Source organism: Polypterus senegalus, chromosome 3, assembly GCF_016835505.1.
Source record: "Polypterus senegalus isolate Bchr_013 chromosome 3, ASM1683550v1, whole genome shotgun sequence".
In the NCBI taxonomy this organism is placed as follows: Eukaryota; Metazoa; Chordata; class Cladistia; order Polypteriformes; family Polypteridae; genus Polypterus; species Polypterus senegalus.
In genome coordinates, this window is record NC_053156.1 from 101,761,945 (window position 1) to 101,777,665 (window position 15,721).

At 37.0% G+C, this 15,721-nt stretch overlaps 1 protein-coding gene across 3 annotated transcripts in view; it reads right to left on the reverse strand.

Annotated features, from left to right (window-relative positions):
- dlgap2a (discs, large (Drosophila) homolog-associated protein 2a) overlaps positions 1-15,721 on the reverse strand; it is a 1,338,703-nt gene that overhangs the window by 172,600 nt on the left and 1,150,382 nt on the right. For all 3 annotated transcript variants that reach the window (XM_039747697.1, XM_039747699.1, XM_039747698.1), the window contains one exon: positions 184-395. In XM_039747697.1, coding sequence (XP_039603631.1) covers positions 184-395 — 212 coding nt within the window. The remainder of the gene's footprint in view (positions 1-183; positions 396-15,721) is intronic.

A 15,721-nucleotide genomic window follows, 5' to 3' on the forward strand; every position in this document is an offset into this window, starting at 1 on the left:
AGAGCAGTCCAGCAGCTTAATCTTTCTGAAAACACCAGCAGCATATTTCTGCAGATGTGCCACACGAACAATTTAAATGAAATAGTTAACTGTGACTTATTAAGCAATGAATAATACTCAAACTATTACAGCTAGATATATAATGAAACCTGGCAGGACTGTCATACCAGTTCTCAGTCTTACCTTGGTTGATCAATTAGTGGTCTTTTTCCAGCAGCTTTCACCAGAGCATCAGGTCGAATGGCAGCCTTTGGTGATGTTTTAGGGCTGGTGTCAGAGTCCCCACTGTCATCGTCTCCCATGGCTTTGATATAGCTACCACTCCGCATCCTCCGACAGGGGATTTCATCATCTTTATTAATCCCTGGATAACCTCCCCATTCATCTTGAGGTACCTGCACAAAACATGTAATTAAATGAGCTTTATTTCACAAATATACAGATGAAATAACATTTATTGAAATAAAATTAATCATTAATAGCAACAAACATAAATGTTATTCCATTAATCAATAAAAACATTCACATGTTCAATATAGTGTCCAAAATTCCAGGCTTTCAGGATCAATTAGCTATTCAAACACTGTCTGCAATGATTTTGTATAGTCCCCCTGTTTCCACAAACATTTCCTCCGAAATATACATGTTAGGTTAAATTAGTGTTTCTCAAATAGTGGGGGGCGCCCCCCTGTGGCTCCGTCAAGGGGGGCGCGTTTGACCTCGTGGAACATGCTTTTTTATTTTTCTTTTAAATTTTTTTTGAATTTAGAATGCACTTTAAATCTTTTCTGTTACATTTAATAAAGCTATTCTTTGTTTTAAATTGGTCCATATTTCTTTCTTTTTTATTCTCTTATACGTTAATAAGGATACAGTGTTATGCAGAGGTGTACTTATAACAATTTTATAGACAAATGATACTATTTATAGTCGCGCGGGGGGCACAAGATGTTTTCTTCTTCCTAGGGGGGGCATGACAGAAAATAATTGAGAAGCACTGGGTTAAATGGAGACCATTGATCTGGCGTACTGTCAGTCTACGTAGGTGTGTGAGTGCACCAAGTAATGAATGGCCATCTCTAATAATGTTGGTTTCAAATGTATGACAATTGTTGTAAGGTTAAATTTTCACTTACAATAGTCCTGGAATAGGAGAAAACAGGTTTAGAAAATACATTTTTATTTTCAGCTTAGCAACAGTGCCATATAGTTTTTGAATGTCATAGTATGTGGATTTGAGGACAAATAACAGCAATTCCCAGAGGGTTTGGAAAAGTGCAATTAAATGTCAGTTAATTGCTAAATCAGGCATTTTATAGTGCCTGCAAGTGCTAAGTAAAACAAATTACAAATGAACTCCATCTAAAAAATAACACTTTCAATGAATTTAAATTGTTAATTCTATGACTTTGCTTAATATTCTGTGATTTTTTTAAACCAAACAACGTGCTTGAAACTACTTTTTAAAAGCTATAATTTCAGCCTATATCTCTGGAATCATTTTGACTCTTTTCATTGTGATTTCATTGTTTTGTAAAGAGAATATTACAAATCGACAATGTAATGATTATTAAAAAGAAAAACAATTTATATGTAAATAATTTTCCATTTAATATAAATCTTTTTCTTACCCTTTGTACAGTACCCTTCCTATATATTAAACCATAACCATTGGGAGTAAACCCATGAATAACTCATGGAACTAATAATGAGATTAACAAACCCAAACATTTTGTATACAACCTAAGGTACAGAAAGTTGCGTCATGGGGTGGGAGAGTGAGTAAGAGATGTAGGATTTTGGAATTTGTGATGAAAAAAGGGAGCAAGCTATGTTACATTTACATTTATTTGCTTAGGAAACGCTTTTATTCGAAGCAACTTACAAAAGTAAGTAAGGTAAACAATCAAGTAACATTAGGCTGGGCCTGTTTGTTCAGCAAGTATAATAGGACAAGTAACAGAAGTTGATTGCTACAAGTGAAAAGATGTAATAATTCATACATTTAAAATCATAGATTACAATCAATAAAGCAATTAAACTTAAACAAATTAACCAAGGATATAAAATATCGCAGCACAAACGTTTTTTTCACCCCTGTTTTCAATTTGACAATTATTCACAGAACAAATGGGTCTTCAATCACTTCTTAAATACATGAAGGGAGTCAGCTGTTTGGATAGAGGAGGGCAGCCCATTTCACCAACTCGGAAGCACACAGGAAGAGAATCTGGATTGAGACTTGATGCCACGCAGAGATGGCAGCATCAGACGATGCTCCCTGGCAGACTTGAGCGGGCGAGAAGGAGCATAGCACTTCACCTGTGTCTCCATATACATATATACAGACGCATTGACTACTCTGTAGGCAAGCATTAGGGATCTGAACTTAATTCATGCTGCTACAGGGAACTAATGTAGTGTCCTGAAGAGAGGAGTGACATGTGCCCATTTTGGCTGGTGAAATAACAGATTTAGGTGTACTGTATGTGTGTTGTGTGTGACTAGCTCTGAGGCCCTGCATGGAAAAATATTGTGCCCACCCCTGTAATTCTGCACTGTGAGAAGATGCTACAAATATGTATGTATGTATTAGTTTATTCTAGACGTGAAATGCAAGAAAATAAACAACAAAAATCAATACACTAAACCGTGGGACAATTGCACCATTTGGCAGACGATGTATGAATTGCAGGAAAAAACACTAATCAGTTGTACAAAATATAATGTTTCTCAGTATCTAGAGGTAAACAGAAATTGTTTCAAGGACTGATGTGAAAAATAATTTTAAAAGTAAAGGTTTGAATTAGTGCATAATTATATGTACATAGTTACAAACTGTTTCTTTGTTGCTTCACAGTGATGTGTGTTTGTGTATGTTTCAAGCTGGTTAATTTGCAGAATACAAACAGTATAAATAATAATAAGAAGACGCTACATTTACATAGAGCTTTTCAGGACACTAAAAGCACTTTCCATGGGGGTTGGTGATGCAAAGGCAGCTATTTTGAGCCAGTATGTTCACTACACATTAGTTATTAGGTGGTGAAGAGATGAGAGCGAGACAGTAATGGAAAGGGGAAGATTAAGGGGCCTGAATGACCAGGCCATGATGGTCAGTTTAGCCAGAACATCAGGAAACACTTTGCTCTTTACCAAGATGCCTACAATGACCACAAAAAGTCAGGACCTTGGTTTTATGTGTCATCCAATGGATGGCTCCAATTTTAACAGTACAGTGTCCTTGTCAATGCACTGGGGCTTTGGGATTCCCCACACCTACCACAGGGCAAGAGGCTCCTGCAGGCATTACTGACACCCCTTATAACAGCAACCCAAACCCCTCCTCAAGTGCATATGGTATGGCTGCTAGATAAGACAAGAGGAGAATGCTCCTTTTGGAATGAGGCCATCAGTGAAATCTCTCTGGATTTTTCCTAGGACCATTTTTTTGTCAGTAAATGCCTACCAAATTGCAGTGTTTGTCTTTAACTCGAGCGTGTTTTCACACTGGCAGTTATTCTTTCTCCCAAAATGTAAATGAAATCCTTTGTTCTGGAGAGAGCTTGCACATGCTACTTTGTCTTTTAAGTGAATCACACTTGTTATGCAAATAAGCTTTCCCAAAATGCCTTGTTGGCAGAGAATTTATTTGGACTTGTCAAACATTTTTATTGCATGCATTAAAGAAATCTTTATATGGTGCACATCATTACAAAGCAGATATATTTTCTTTTACTCTGAGTTGTAATGAAAAAGTGGCCAATAGTTTGAATTTCATTTCATTTTTGTTTTTTTCTTAGGTCACATCATTTGTGTATTACTGGCCCTTACTGGCCAATTTTATGAATTTTTTGGCAGAGTGTGTTCTAATTTAGAAAATTCTTATAAGCAGAAAAGTGCATAAATAAAAAAGATTAGACTGTATACTGTTGAGGATTTTAAGTGAATCAGGTCACTTGTTTCAGCTCATGTCTAACAGTCTTTTTTCAACACTATGACTGGGTCTCTGCTCAATTAAGATGAAATCTGTCCAGCATTAAAACAGCATCAGGTATATCAGGTTTAAGCCAGCTCTCTGTAAAGCACAAAATGCCACTATATTTATATGCTCTGTGGTCCACTATAAGCGTAGGCAGTTCATCCATCTTATTTGACACCAATTGAATATTTCCCATTAAATGGATGGCAGACCAGTTCTAAAACCTTTTCACTTTGCTTTTACTCTCGTGCCAGCATGTTTGTTACTCTGTGTGTCTGTGGACAAACAAGAATGTTAGCCGTATGATGGGACAAAAGGTCAGCACTGACATCCCATCTCTTTCCACGGGTTTGTGGATAAGCCCGTAAAAACTTTGTGAATATTTTTTTGTTTGAAATACACTGTTTTAATTATGTATATTTTGACTCTGAGATTGGGTTTTATTTTGGGCTTGGTGAAAGATTGGTCTGACATTATGGATATCAAACTTTGTTTACTTTTGACTATTTCTTATTTTCTGGTACGTCTAATTAAATATACTGTTTCTTCTCCACACCAGTACACCATGGTGGCAAAAACATAAACACAAATACTAATAATGGGAGATAATTTACAGAGGATTAAAAGGACATAAAAATCAAAACAAAATTAAATGTCTCTCTGGGGCCTGCCAATTGACAAAGTGAACCCTGTCTGCCTTTTAGAGTGGCTGATCCCCTTCTTCAAACATGGAAATCTCCCTTTGCATTGCCTATCTAGTACTCTCACTCTTCTCTCCATATACACTCGAAATGGAGAACTACCTGTCTACGTTACACATGACACACTAAAATTTATCCTCTCACAGATAACCCCTTATCCTCTCACAGATAACCCCAGTCCAGATGTGAAGAGTGCCAAAAATGAATAAATGAATTTTAGAACCAAGTGAACAACATGCAGCAGTTCATATTTAGCAGGGTTATTCTATTGGTTCTCCTTGCACTCACTTACCTGCTGATATATTGATCAACCTATAAGTAACACCTTTATACTTTCCTGTAGTTTACTCCAGATAAAACTGATTTCACTGAGGATTTTTAATGAAAGTCTTAATTTAATAGAAACCCTTATATGCCCCAGCCCTCCCTACCCCAGACATAACTTCTAATTGACAGAATTCCCCTCATTATAAATGTTTAGCTACTGTACCTTATAATGTACAAAGTGCATTTTTTAATTGCAGCTCCAGGCCTGTTCAGTAAATCGATTCTTGGCACAGCAGGTGGAAATCTCTGTATTAGAGAGCAACTGTAGCTTCTCCAAGTCAATTTGTGCATGAAAAATGTTCTTAATAAAGCCAACAGTGAAATAACCTTGTCTCTGTATACACTAATTATTTCCACAAATGTGAATAAAGCTAATAATTAAGAAAATAACTTGTAGAACAGGATTAGTCACAAATGAAGGGGGTGATAACCAAAGCTATTGCATTTTGAAAAATTATGCAAAAAGGTAACATAACATGATACAAATTGTATACATTAGTTTTAATTGAATGAACAGCATAGTCATGTTAGCCTTATTGGGGTCTTTTGATGCTGGCTTCCTTATTGTATCAAAGTACCATTAAGTAACTCTTAGCAACTGATCATTCAATTTTGAGTCTTTTAATCTCTGAAAGGGTTTTCCTAAATCTGTAAGTTCTGCCCACGTTAACAAATTAAATAGAGGTAGAAGGCCCACCTATTTTGACTTTTATTTTACTCATTATCCTTTGTTTGCAAATTCTGGAACAGTTCATTTATTTATTTTGTAACCTTTGTATCATCAATGACTGTAGCATGCACAGTAAAACTCTGAGTGCTAGCTTGCTACTTCTTTACTAATTAATCACTTACTGTATGTTGCAACTGCCTATCTTTAGGTTCACCTAGAAAACATAAGCGCAGGCGCTTTGAGTCATAAATTGTGAGAGAAAGCTACCCCATCAAACCCTAAGATTCAGTCACAGTCATGATATGAATAAAGGTGTAGTGTAAATAACAGAAATCTAGTTTGCTTAGCCTCTGAAAAACTTTTCAATAAAAAGTGTCTTTTCAACAAAACAGACTGTCCTGCAGAATGATAATATAGAATGGAAATGCCAATAAATATTTTGTGCGTGAAGGTCTTTAGAAAAGTGTACATTCTAACCTTCCAGTATTTGTGGTGTGTAGCATGTTTCTTGTTTCAGAACCAAGTTAATGGTCAACATGTATGGCTATTGTAAGGCATGAATGAATAAGATGAACTGTTTCAAATCTCATCAATAAGATCATATAATCTCATCAATATGTTAAAAACATTAGAACAAACCAAAATGGAAGTATGAAACATGTTAATTGTTACAGATCCTGCAGTTCCTTTTACCTAATTCTTTGTATGAAATGTCCCAACACTGCAATCTGTGTGGGAGAAACTCCACCAAAGAATGAATTTACAAAGACATCCACATCAAGCATGGCAACAGGGAATTTGTGCAGGAGCTCACTTCAGCAGCTACAGACACTGTGAGAAAGACTCTAAAGTCATAGTGCTCATGGGCATCTTCATGACACAGCAATAGGGAAATTAATAGGAAGTTAAACTCATGCTTAAATTTAACACATTACAACATGGTTTAAATAGAGATAAGAGTTTTTAGACCAGATATGAGGATTATTTATATCTCTCTGACTGACCCAGAGAACATGACTACAGATCTACATTGTATGAAAAAACTCTTTAAAAACTTCAAAAGACTGAAGATTTCAACTATATATTGTTCCCTTCTAAATGAATCTTAGCCTAGAGAGGTCTATTGATTTTTTTACATTTACAATGACCCACGTAATGGGTCATAGGTGAGTTCACTTATTTTTTTTAACAATGGATCAACCACCAATGGAGAGGAGGTAGAAGAGTGAGAGGAAGAATAAGAGTAAGAGCAAGGAGGCAAATGGTTTCAAATGAGATTCATGCCACTCTTGTTGACAATGTCCTTGTGCATGGGATGTCAAAGGCAGAAGTTGGTCAAACAGTGTAACCAAACCTGAGGACTCTTCACAGTAGTTTCTACAATATGAACCTTTAGAGAGGAAAATAGGTAGGTCATTTACATACTGCTCTCTACTGTAACTTTGGAGTACTGTAAACTGTTATGTACAACACCTACATGTACTGCTGCTGTTTGCTCTGTTGGAAGGTATGCAATCTGAGATGCATTGAATTATTGCATTATTTCACATAGTTACTGTATGTTGCTATTGTAAAATATATGGCTTCAAAGTTAGTACTTACAGTATTTGGCTTTCCAAATACTAATCACCTTAGTCAATGGGTGGGCTTCTCTGGCAGTGTCTTAAATTGGTTTGAATCCTACCTGGCAGGTAGAAAATTCTTTGTTAGTTGTGGTAATTATACTTCACAGACATGTGATATTCTACATAGTGTTCCACAAGGCTCTATTCTGGGTCCACTGCTCTTTTCAATTTACATGCTTCCGTTAGGTCAGATTATCTTGAGGCATAATATGAACTACCACAGCTATGCTGATGATACACAGCTATATTGTATTTATCAATAGCGCCTGACGACTCTGACACTCTTAATTCACTGACACAATGTCTTACTTGTGTTTCTGAATGGATGAGTAGTCATTTTCTCAAACTAAATAAGGAGAAAATAGAAATTTTAGTGATTATATAATGGATATAATGAGGTTATTAGAAATAAACTTGATGCATTCGGATTAAAAGTCAAGAAGGAGGTAAAGAATAACTATTGACTCTGACCTAAATTTTAAATCACATGTTAATCAGATTAATAGGTCAGCATTTTTTCACTTAAGAAATAGAGCAAAAGTTAGACATCTTATAACATTGCAAGATGCTGTGAAATTAGTTCACACTTTTGTTTTCAGTCGACTAGATTACTGTAACGCACTCCTCTCAGGACTACCCAAAAAAGACATCAATCGATTGCAACTAGTGCAGAACGCAGCTGCTAGAATCTTAACTAGGAAAAGAAAATTCAAGCACATTTCTCCTGTTTTGATGTCACTACATTGGTTACCTGTGTCATTTAGAAATGACTTTAAAATACTGCTTATGGTTTACAAAGCCTTAAATAATCTCGCTCCATCTTATATATTTTGGAATGTCTTACACCTTACACTCCAAATCGTAACCTTAGATCTTCAAATGAGTGTCTGCTTAGAATTCCAAGAGCTAAACTTAAAAGAAGTGGTGAGGTGGCCTTCTGCTGTTATGCACCTAAAATCTGGAATTCACCAGGCTAATACAGTGGAGCACTTTAAAACACTGCTGAAAACACATTACTTTAACATGGCTTTCTCATAGCTTCATTTAGGTTTAATCCCGATACTCTGTATATTCAATTAATTATCATTATTATTCATGGTGGCTCCAAAATCCAATACTAACCCCTACTTTCTCTTCTGTTCTATTTCTGTTTTTTTGTGGTGGCGACCTGCGCCACCACCACCTGATCATACCACCGTGATGTCCGTACATTGATGTATTACAGGCCAGAAGTCCACACGACTGTCATCATCAAGTTCTTCCATGAGAACCCTGAATACAATGATTGATTGAGGTCATTTATGTTAGGTAGAATACCTAGAGGAGGATGGGTGGTCTCGTGGCCTGGAACCCCTGCAGATTTAATTTTTTTCTCCAGCCTTCTGGAGTTTTTTTTGTGTTTTTTCTCCTTCTTCATCATGCAAAGCACTTTGAGCTACATTATTTGTATGAAAATGTGCTATATAAATAAATGTTGTTGTTGTTCCAGAACTGAAAGACAACCACTTGGTGGAGGAGGAAGAACCTTATTTTCTGAAAAGTAGGAGAGGGTGTTGATCGATATGGTTGTAGCCAATAACATGAGCCACTTGCAGGAGATACTACAGCAGAGAGTTAATGAGGACCAAGAAATATTTTGAGGAATTGATGAAGTTAGCATTTCCACAATTGACTGCATTCTTCAAAAGAACAGATTGATGATGAAGCAGGCATATCGTGATCCGTACAAATGGAACTTAGATGTAGTTAAAAACCAGTGCCTGGAATATGTATTGGCATGATGTTTTTCATAATGTGTGAAGTATGTGATTGTAGTTACACTATATATTACTGTTCTTTTGAATTCTTTATGTATTGTGTTTTTTTAGAAAATGTATACATTTGTTGTTTATATAGAGTTTATTATGTAAAAAGATGGGGGGCATAATTAACATTACTTTTTGTAGTAACAGGTTTTTACGGCATGTTTTGAATTGATCTCAGCATGGTGTAAGGCTATGTTGTAGTACATGTGTTTTTGTGTGAAATCAAGTTATGGTTCTGATAGAACATTACATGATTTTGAGTAGAGAGTTTGGTTTTGATCTGAAAGTTTGAAGTCTGGGGAGTTGAGTGTGCGGTTATGAAATTTGTGTTTAGAGTTTTGGGAAATGGAGCTTATTTTCAAGAAATATGTCTAAGCAATTGAGAAAAACTATAAACAAGTGAATAAGGCAGGTTCCTTTTCCAATGGTAATTAATTTTGATGCTTCTCTTTAATTATTCTGGAATATTTATTAAATAAGCATCACCTGTGACTGCCAGTAATTCGGTACTGGCTTCCTAGTTAAGGATACTACATGCACAGTTTTGTCTATCTGCTATGATGGTACAGATCAGACATAATCTGTGGGAACAGATGCAGACCTCAATAAGCTGTGCTAGGCAGTATTGTAGACAAGCCCTGATACAACCAATACTATTACTGCAATAATCTGCCACTTTACCTTTCATCACTTCTAACATCACTACCTGGTCGAAGTGCAATAAAAGAAATTCCAGTCACAACTTGAATTGTAAAATGCTACAAGAGTATTTTAAAAATACTGCATGAACAGTTTATTACAGAAATGTAAAAACCTCAAAACAAACATGAAACATCTACTGTAGATAACTAAAGGGCTGTACTACAGCTTTACAATAAAGCACTTGAACAAGCAACCATGGATTATCGGAAACAAGAAAATGTACAGATGTCTTCTAATTGAACCCTGGCTGAGTAATAAAGCCCAGCTGAATAAAATTATTGACCTGGAAAATTGCTGTAGAAATATAAGCCTAAGGATTGGAAAAATTCTGAAGGGAATCATCTAATGGCTCCATGTCTTCTCTGCTTCAGTAAATGTCTGAGTACTAGGTGGCTCTTTGAATGCAGATGAGCTGTACCAGGTACAAAGGTACACTAAGTCTTAGTGGCTGGAGGATAAACCAAAAAAAGGTCTAACCAATGAAAAAAAAACAATTATAAGAATTGAATAAAGAAGGGTTAATACACACAATAGCTTCAAAAAGATGAATAAACAGTGCTGAGTTGTCATTCTTGGGGAATACAGTGATAAATGGAAATTACAAAATACATTCTGCTCCTTTTTGTTTATGTACAATAACAATTGAAGTAAAAGGTCAGTGTCACGAGGACTGTCATAGCTCTTTTTAGAAAGAACAGGAAAATACACAAAAGTACTTCTGGCCTTGTGCTCAGAGAGTCCAGATGGACATCTAGCTCACAAATTCTCTACAATAGGGATGCTTTGGAAAATCTCAAATTCACAATATACAAGAGTATAAGGAAAAATCTCGTCATTTTCTAGCCTGCTTAATCCAGACCATGACACTATCCAAGCTAGCATAGAGCACAAGGCAGGAACAAACCCTGGACAGGAAACCAGTTCATTGCAGTCTAAACACACACTTTTATGGCTAATTTTGCATAGCCAATTCACCTAACCTACATGTCTTTAGACAGTAGGAGGAAAACCCATGCAGACCTGGGCAGAACATGCAAACTCCACGCAAAGAGTACCTGGGCTGAGAACTCTGGTCTCCTTACTGCAAGACAGCAGTGCTACCACTGTGGCACCATGCTGCACTGAATATCAGGAAATGTTTTGGAGAAAAACCAGGTCACCCCCACATAACTCTTAATTTTTTCAAATCACAAGGCACTAAATAAATACTATTCATGATTTTAAGACTGACAAGTTTCTACCTTCAATAACAATGCTAAGTTACAGGTTGCATCTTTTGTGTATGGGAAATATACTGTTTAAAAAGCATACTTAGGGTGGCTTGCTGTGGTTAGCGTTGCTGCCTCATGGGTTCTTCATTTGAATCCTACATCTCCTCATGGTCTGTGTGGAGTCTGCAAGGTTCTTCATTTGTCTCGGTTCTCCGGTTCTCCTTCCACATCTACAGACTTGCATTTCAGGATAATTATTGATTATGGCTGTGTATGGGGGGTAGGGTGTGGTCCTAGACGAGAACATTGTTTGGGGTTGACCACACACCCCAGAACTGGACAGTTTAAGAATTTTAACATATGCGTACTGAGAGCGTAACTTACTGTAAATGATATATAGCATCAGGCTGTTTTATTTATGATTTTGAATACTTCTGTTATAACCTGTATGCATTAAACATCAAAGACAAACTCATAGGAATAACAAAATAAAATAGGTTTCACTTCCTTTGCCCAAGGAAATCTTGCTACAGTGCACTGTTCAACAATGGCGCAATGCTGCAGAAGAGTATCCATGTTCATCTGACCTTGGCTTCAGCTAGACTAATGGCAGAGTGCTACACTGTGCGTGTTGGAGCAATCCATAAGCCATCACAAACGTGTTGAATTGCTTCAACTTCTGTCCATTGCAGTTACAGCATAATTGCCTTTTTGATTTACCCTTGCACAAAAAATACAATGTGAAACAAATTAATTGCTCAAGTAAAAGAATCCACTTTGTAAAAGTATATCAATAAATTATGTGCATAATGGTTTGTTTGTTGCAAATAAAACAAACAAATTAATGATTTTTTGTGCATTTTAAAATGGTTTGCTAAAAAAGATACTTTCATCCACACAACAGAAAAAATAGACTACATGAGAAATAATTATTTCTATTATTTTTATACAGAAACTGCAGGGAAGAGTTGTTCAGCAAAATACTTCAGAAAATACACAAAACATACATTAGGCAAAAAGAATGTCCTCCACTCCCATTTTACTGCTTACATTCTGCTATGCTTTCCACCATCTAAATATTCTAGGGATAGAATAATGTCACCATTCATCTTGTGTGCCATAAGAAGCAACTAAAAGAGGCTGGCATCAGGAAAGGCATCAAGACTTAAATATTTTCCTTCAAAACACCCTTAATTATGAGATAAAATTATAAGAGTTACCAAGACTAAAGAAAGGAAAATAAACACCTTCTGTTGTTTGTGACTAGCTAAGGTAAGCCTCGATCTGCTCACTGGGAAGGCTGGCCACTCAACTAAATCAATACCACAAACAGCATCCCAGTAATGTTTACATGTCTTTCCTATCAAATTCTGTTTTTTTTTTCCTTCAGCCAGCCAAGTTTTCCTCCCAGTCTTAATCCACTCCTTGGACATGTCCTGTAGCTGCTTCTGGATCAGAATCATCCTCTATGAGCTTTCACATAGACTCAGGTATTATAATTTAAGGGGGCTGGTAACACCTAGTAGCGGTTACTCCTCATTATACTGAAATGTTCAAAATTTACTGCAGAGAGTCCACTTGCTACCATGTAACAATATTGAGGACTTTCACATAATTTATTGCTCCTTATTGACATTTTTCCTGTGGCATCTTTTTTAGCCTGCTCTTCTCTAAGTCTATTTTTAAATACAAATTAATGATTATGTATCTTTTGGTTTTACATGTGTATTCTGAGGCCCTTCGCAAGTTTTCCCTTTTATTTCTGCCTGCTTTAAATGAATCTTTTTCACTGAGATTTCTGGAAAACTAGACTGCAAAATTTTCAATTAATTCAAAATTAGCCTTACAAAGATGTGGAATTAACTCTTTTCAAGTATTTGCCTGTTTACCTATTTCTGTTATTTTACTCCACCAAAGGGCAGAATTCCCCATCTATTTCTTCTAAGCACGTTTTTCCTTCTGCACAGTAAGAAATGTGTTTACATCAATCAGGACGCCCGCTCAAATAATCTTCAAGTGGAATTTCATGTTCAGTAAGCCAAGCTAACCATGTATGAGATGATCATGTTTATTATGGGGATGAGCAATCAGACTTACAGTTTCTCTCTATTATAAAAAAAAGATCCTGGAAAGGAAAAGCAGGGCGATACATGATGTTCTCAGAAGACACTTAAAAGACCCGCGAGACGCAAACAATATCAAATGACATTCAGTCGTGTAAAGGCATTTAGCACACACAGAGCACACCTTGTTGTCTCAGCACATATAAAGTGTATAAGGACAATGCGTTCTAGATGAAACGTCAACAAAAGAAGAAGAAAGAGCAGCGCTGAGAAAAGAGACACAAAAGCGTTGGAGAGAAAAAAAGGCAGATAATAGATTATGAAAGCAGTGGAATTCGAAAGGCCCAAACAAACGATGGCGCGATGCAGAGAAAGGTAAAGAATGTGAAAGCAGTAAAATTCTCAAGTATTGTAGCGTCCCAGCCAGGTTGAAACCTTTTTTTGTTTTAAGTGACTGTTAGGTCCGATTGAGGGAGGGCGGAGTACAGCACAGAAGACTGATAGCAGCGCGACGGCACCTCCTTAGCATGCGTTCAGCCCCCCCTTGAGAATGTGAGTAGCGTTATACGTCCTGAGAAAGACATTTAACCACGCCCGGGGCCGGAAATAAAGGACAAGTATTGTTTTTACAATGGCAAGACAAGGCAGTGAGCCATCATTTAAAACAAGTCCACGGACATCTAACCCAGAAGTTGTTGGATTGCTTTTGGCAGACAGGCATCATGTGCTCCCAGCTCTTAAAACAATGACATGCGACAAGCAGAACAGGCAGCTCGCCAGCAGCAGAAAACAGCAGATGATCCGACAGCATCTCCTTAAAGTGGGTTCAGCCACTCCCACTTCACAACACGAGCAGCGTTATACGTCCTGCATGAAAGACATTTAACCACGCCCGGGGCCGGAAATAAAGGACAAGTATTGTTTTTACAACGTCATGCGAGACAAGGCAGTGAGACATCATTTCAAGCATGTTCACGGACATCTAACCTAGCAGTTGTTGGATTCCTGTTGGCAGACACACTTCATGTGCTCACAGCTCTTAAAACAACGACAAGAGACAAGCAAAACACATAGCTCGCTAGCAGCAAAAGCCTGCAGATGATCAGAATGCTTCTCCTTAGCGTGTGTTCAGCCAAACTAACCCTCGCCCCACCCCAACCCCCTTCACAACGCGAGCAACAGAGATGCGAAGTGGCAAAAGGACAGCTGCCCTACAAACTTTGAAATGATCGGGCAGCGAGAAAAGCAGAACAGGCAGCTCACCAACAGCAAAAAGCCTGTAGATGATCAGAATGCTTCTCCATAGAGTGCGTTCAGCGGCACCCCCTTCACAATGCGAGCAGCGTTATACATCCTGCGAGAAACAGATGTAACCACGCCCAGGGCCGGAAATAAAGTATTGTTTTTACAAAAGTTTTAAAATAAAAGTGAAAATAATGCATATGCAACAATTCCCATGAAACTAACAATCTTTTTAAATTGTATATCCAGTAAACAAAACCCGGGGGTGGGCGAAGCCCCCTAGTATAATAAATAGAAAAAACAAGGGTAGCTGGGTAGTCTATTGTTTTGCCAGTTGTATACTGAAATGGCTGTTAATAGTTAGGAATGCTTATTCAAATGTACCCAAATGGGCTTGCTTGCACTCTTTTAGGCACTGCACAACAAATATCTGAACAATGTAACCATTTGTAATGTGTTTTTTTGCGATAAATTGGCCCATATAGATTGGAATAGCACCCTGAACTTTTAAAAGTGGAACAATTTCGTTTCCATAATCAAATTTTCTTATAAGCCTGGGTACAGAAGATAAGTACATTTGCTTTGAGGAGTAATTGATATGGACAGGAATTTGAGTTCTTTCTAGAAGGACATGGAATGTGCAACACTGTTGCTATACCAGATGTATGGAAATATCTGCCTCTGAAGAACCAGTGTTACTTCGTCAAAGTTCAAGCTACAAGTCTAAAAGTGAAAAAAAGTGTTTTGCAGGGAGTTATCAACACTGATGGACAAAATGTATATCTCAACCAGTGAAATTCGGGCAATTAGCACTAATATTTTCATTTTGAAACTTATTCTGGGTCAGATGGTGAAACAGTTGTGTGCAGCTACACAGCACTCACCTGCAAGCATATCTCTGATGCTAAAATCCATTGGCAAGTCTAAGGAAAGATCCTGGCCCTTAATCAGCTTATGGTGTTAGGGAAACTAAGCGTGGATGGTATTCCCTCTCCCTTGAAATGAGTGGTAGCAGGCAGAAAGCAGGCAGATTAGATTGCAAGGAGCTGCATGGAAGATGACGTGGAAGTGGCATTGCAGGGCAGCTGTAGAAACAAACAGTTCCTTCTTTTTTACCTCACTCAACCTTAAAAATAACAAAAAAGAAAACTTTATTTATATAAAGTGAGTTTCACATGCATTTGTAATGAATTTTATGTGCAATTTCACAAAAGTGTATGTGAAAAGAAAGTTAGTTTCACTCATCACTGTTTATCAAGTGTAATAAAATGACTTGTTTTGATTTTCATTTTTCTTGCTACTGGTCAATTCACTTATTAGTGAGGGTGTTTCTGTGTTGATTTTTGTTTACAGTTTTTTTGGTTCACTTTTCTTCCTTTTTGTTTGCATTATC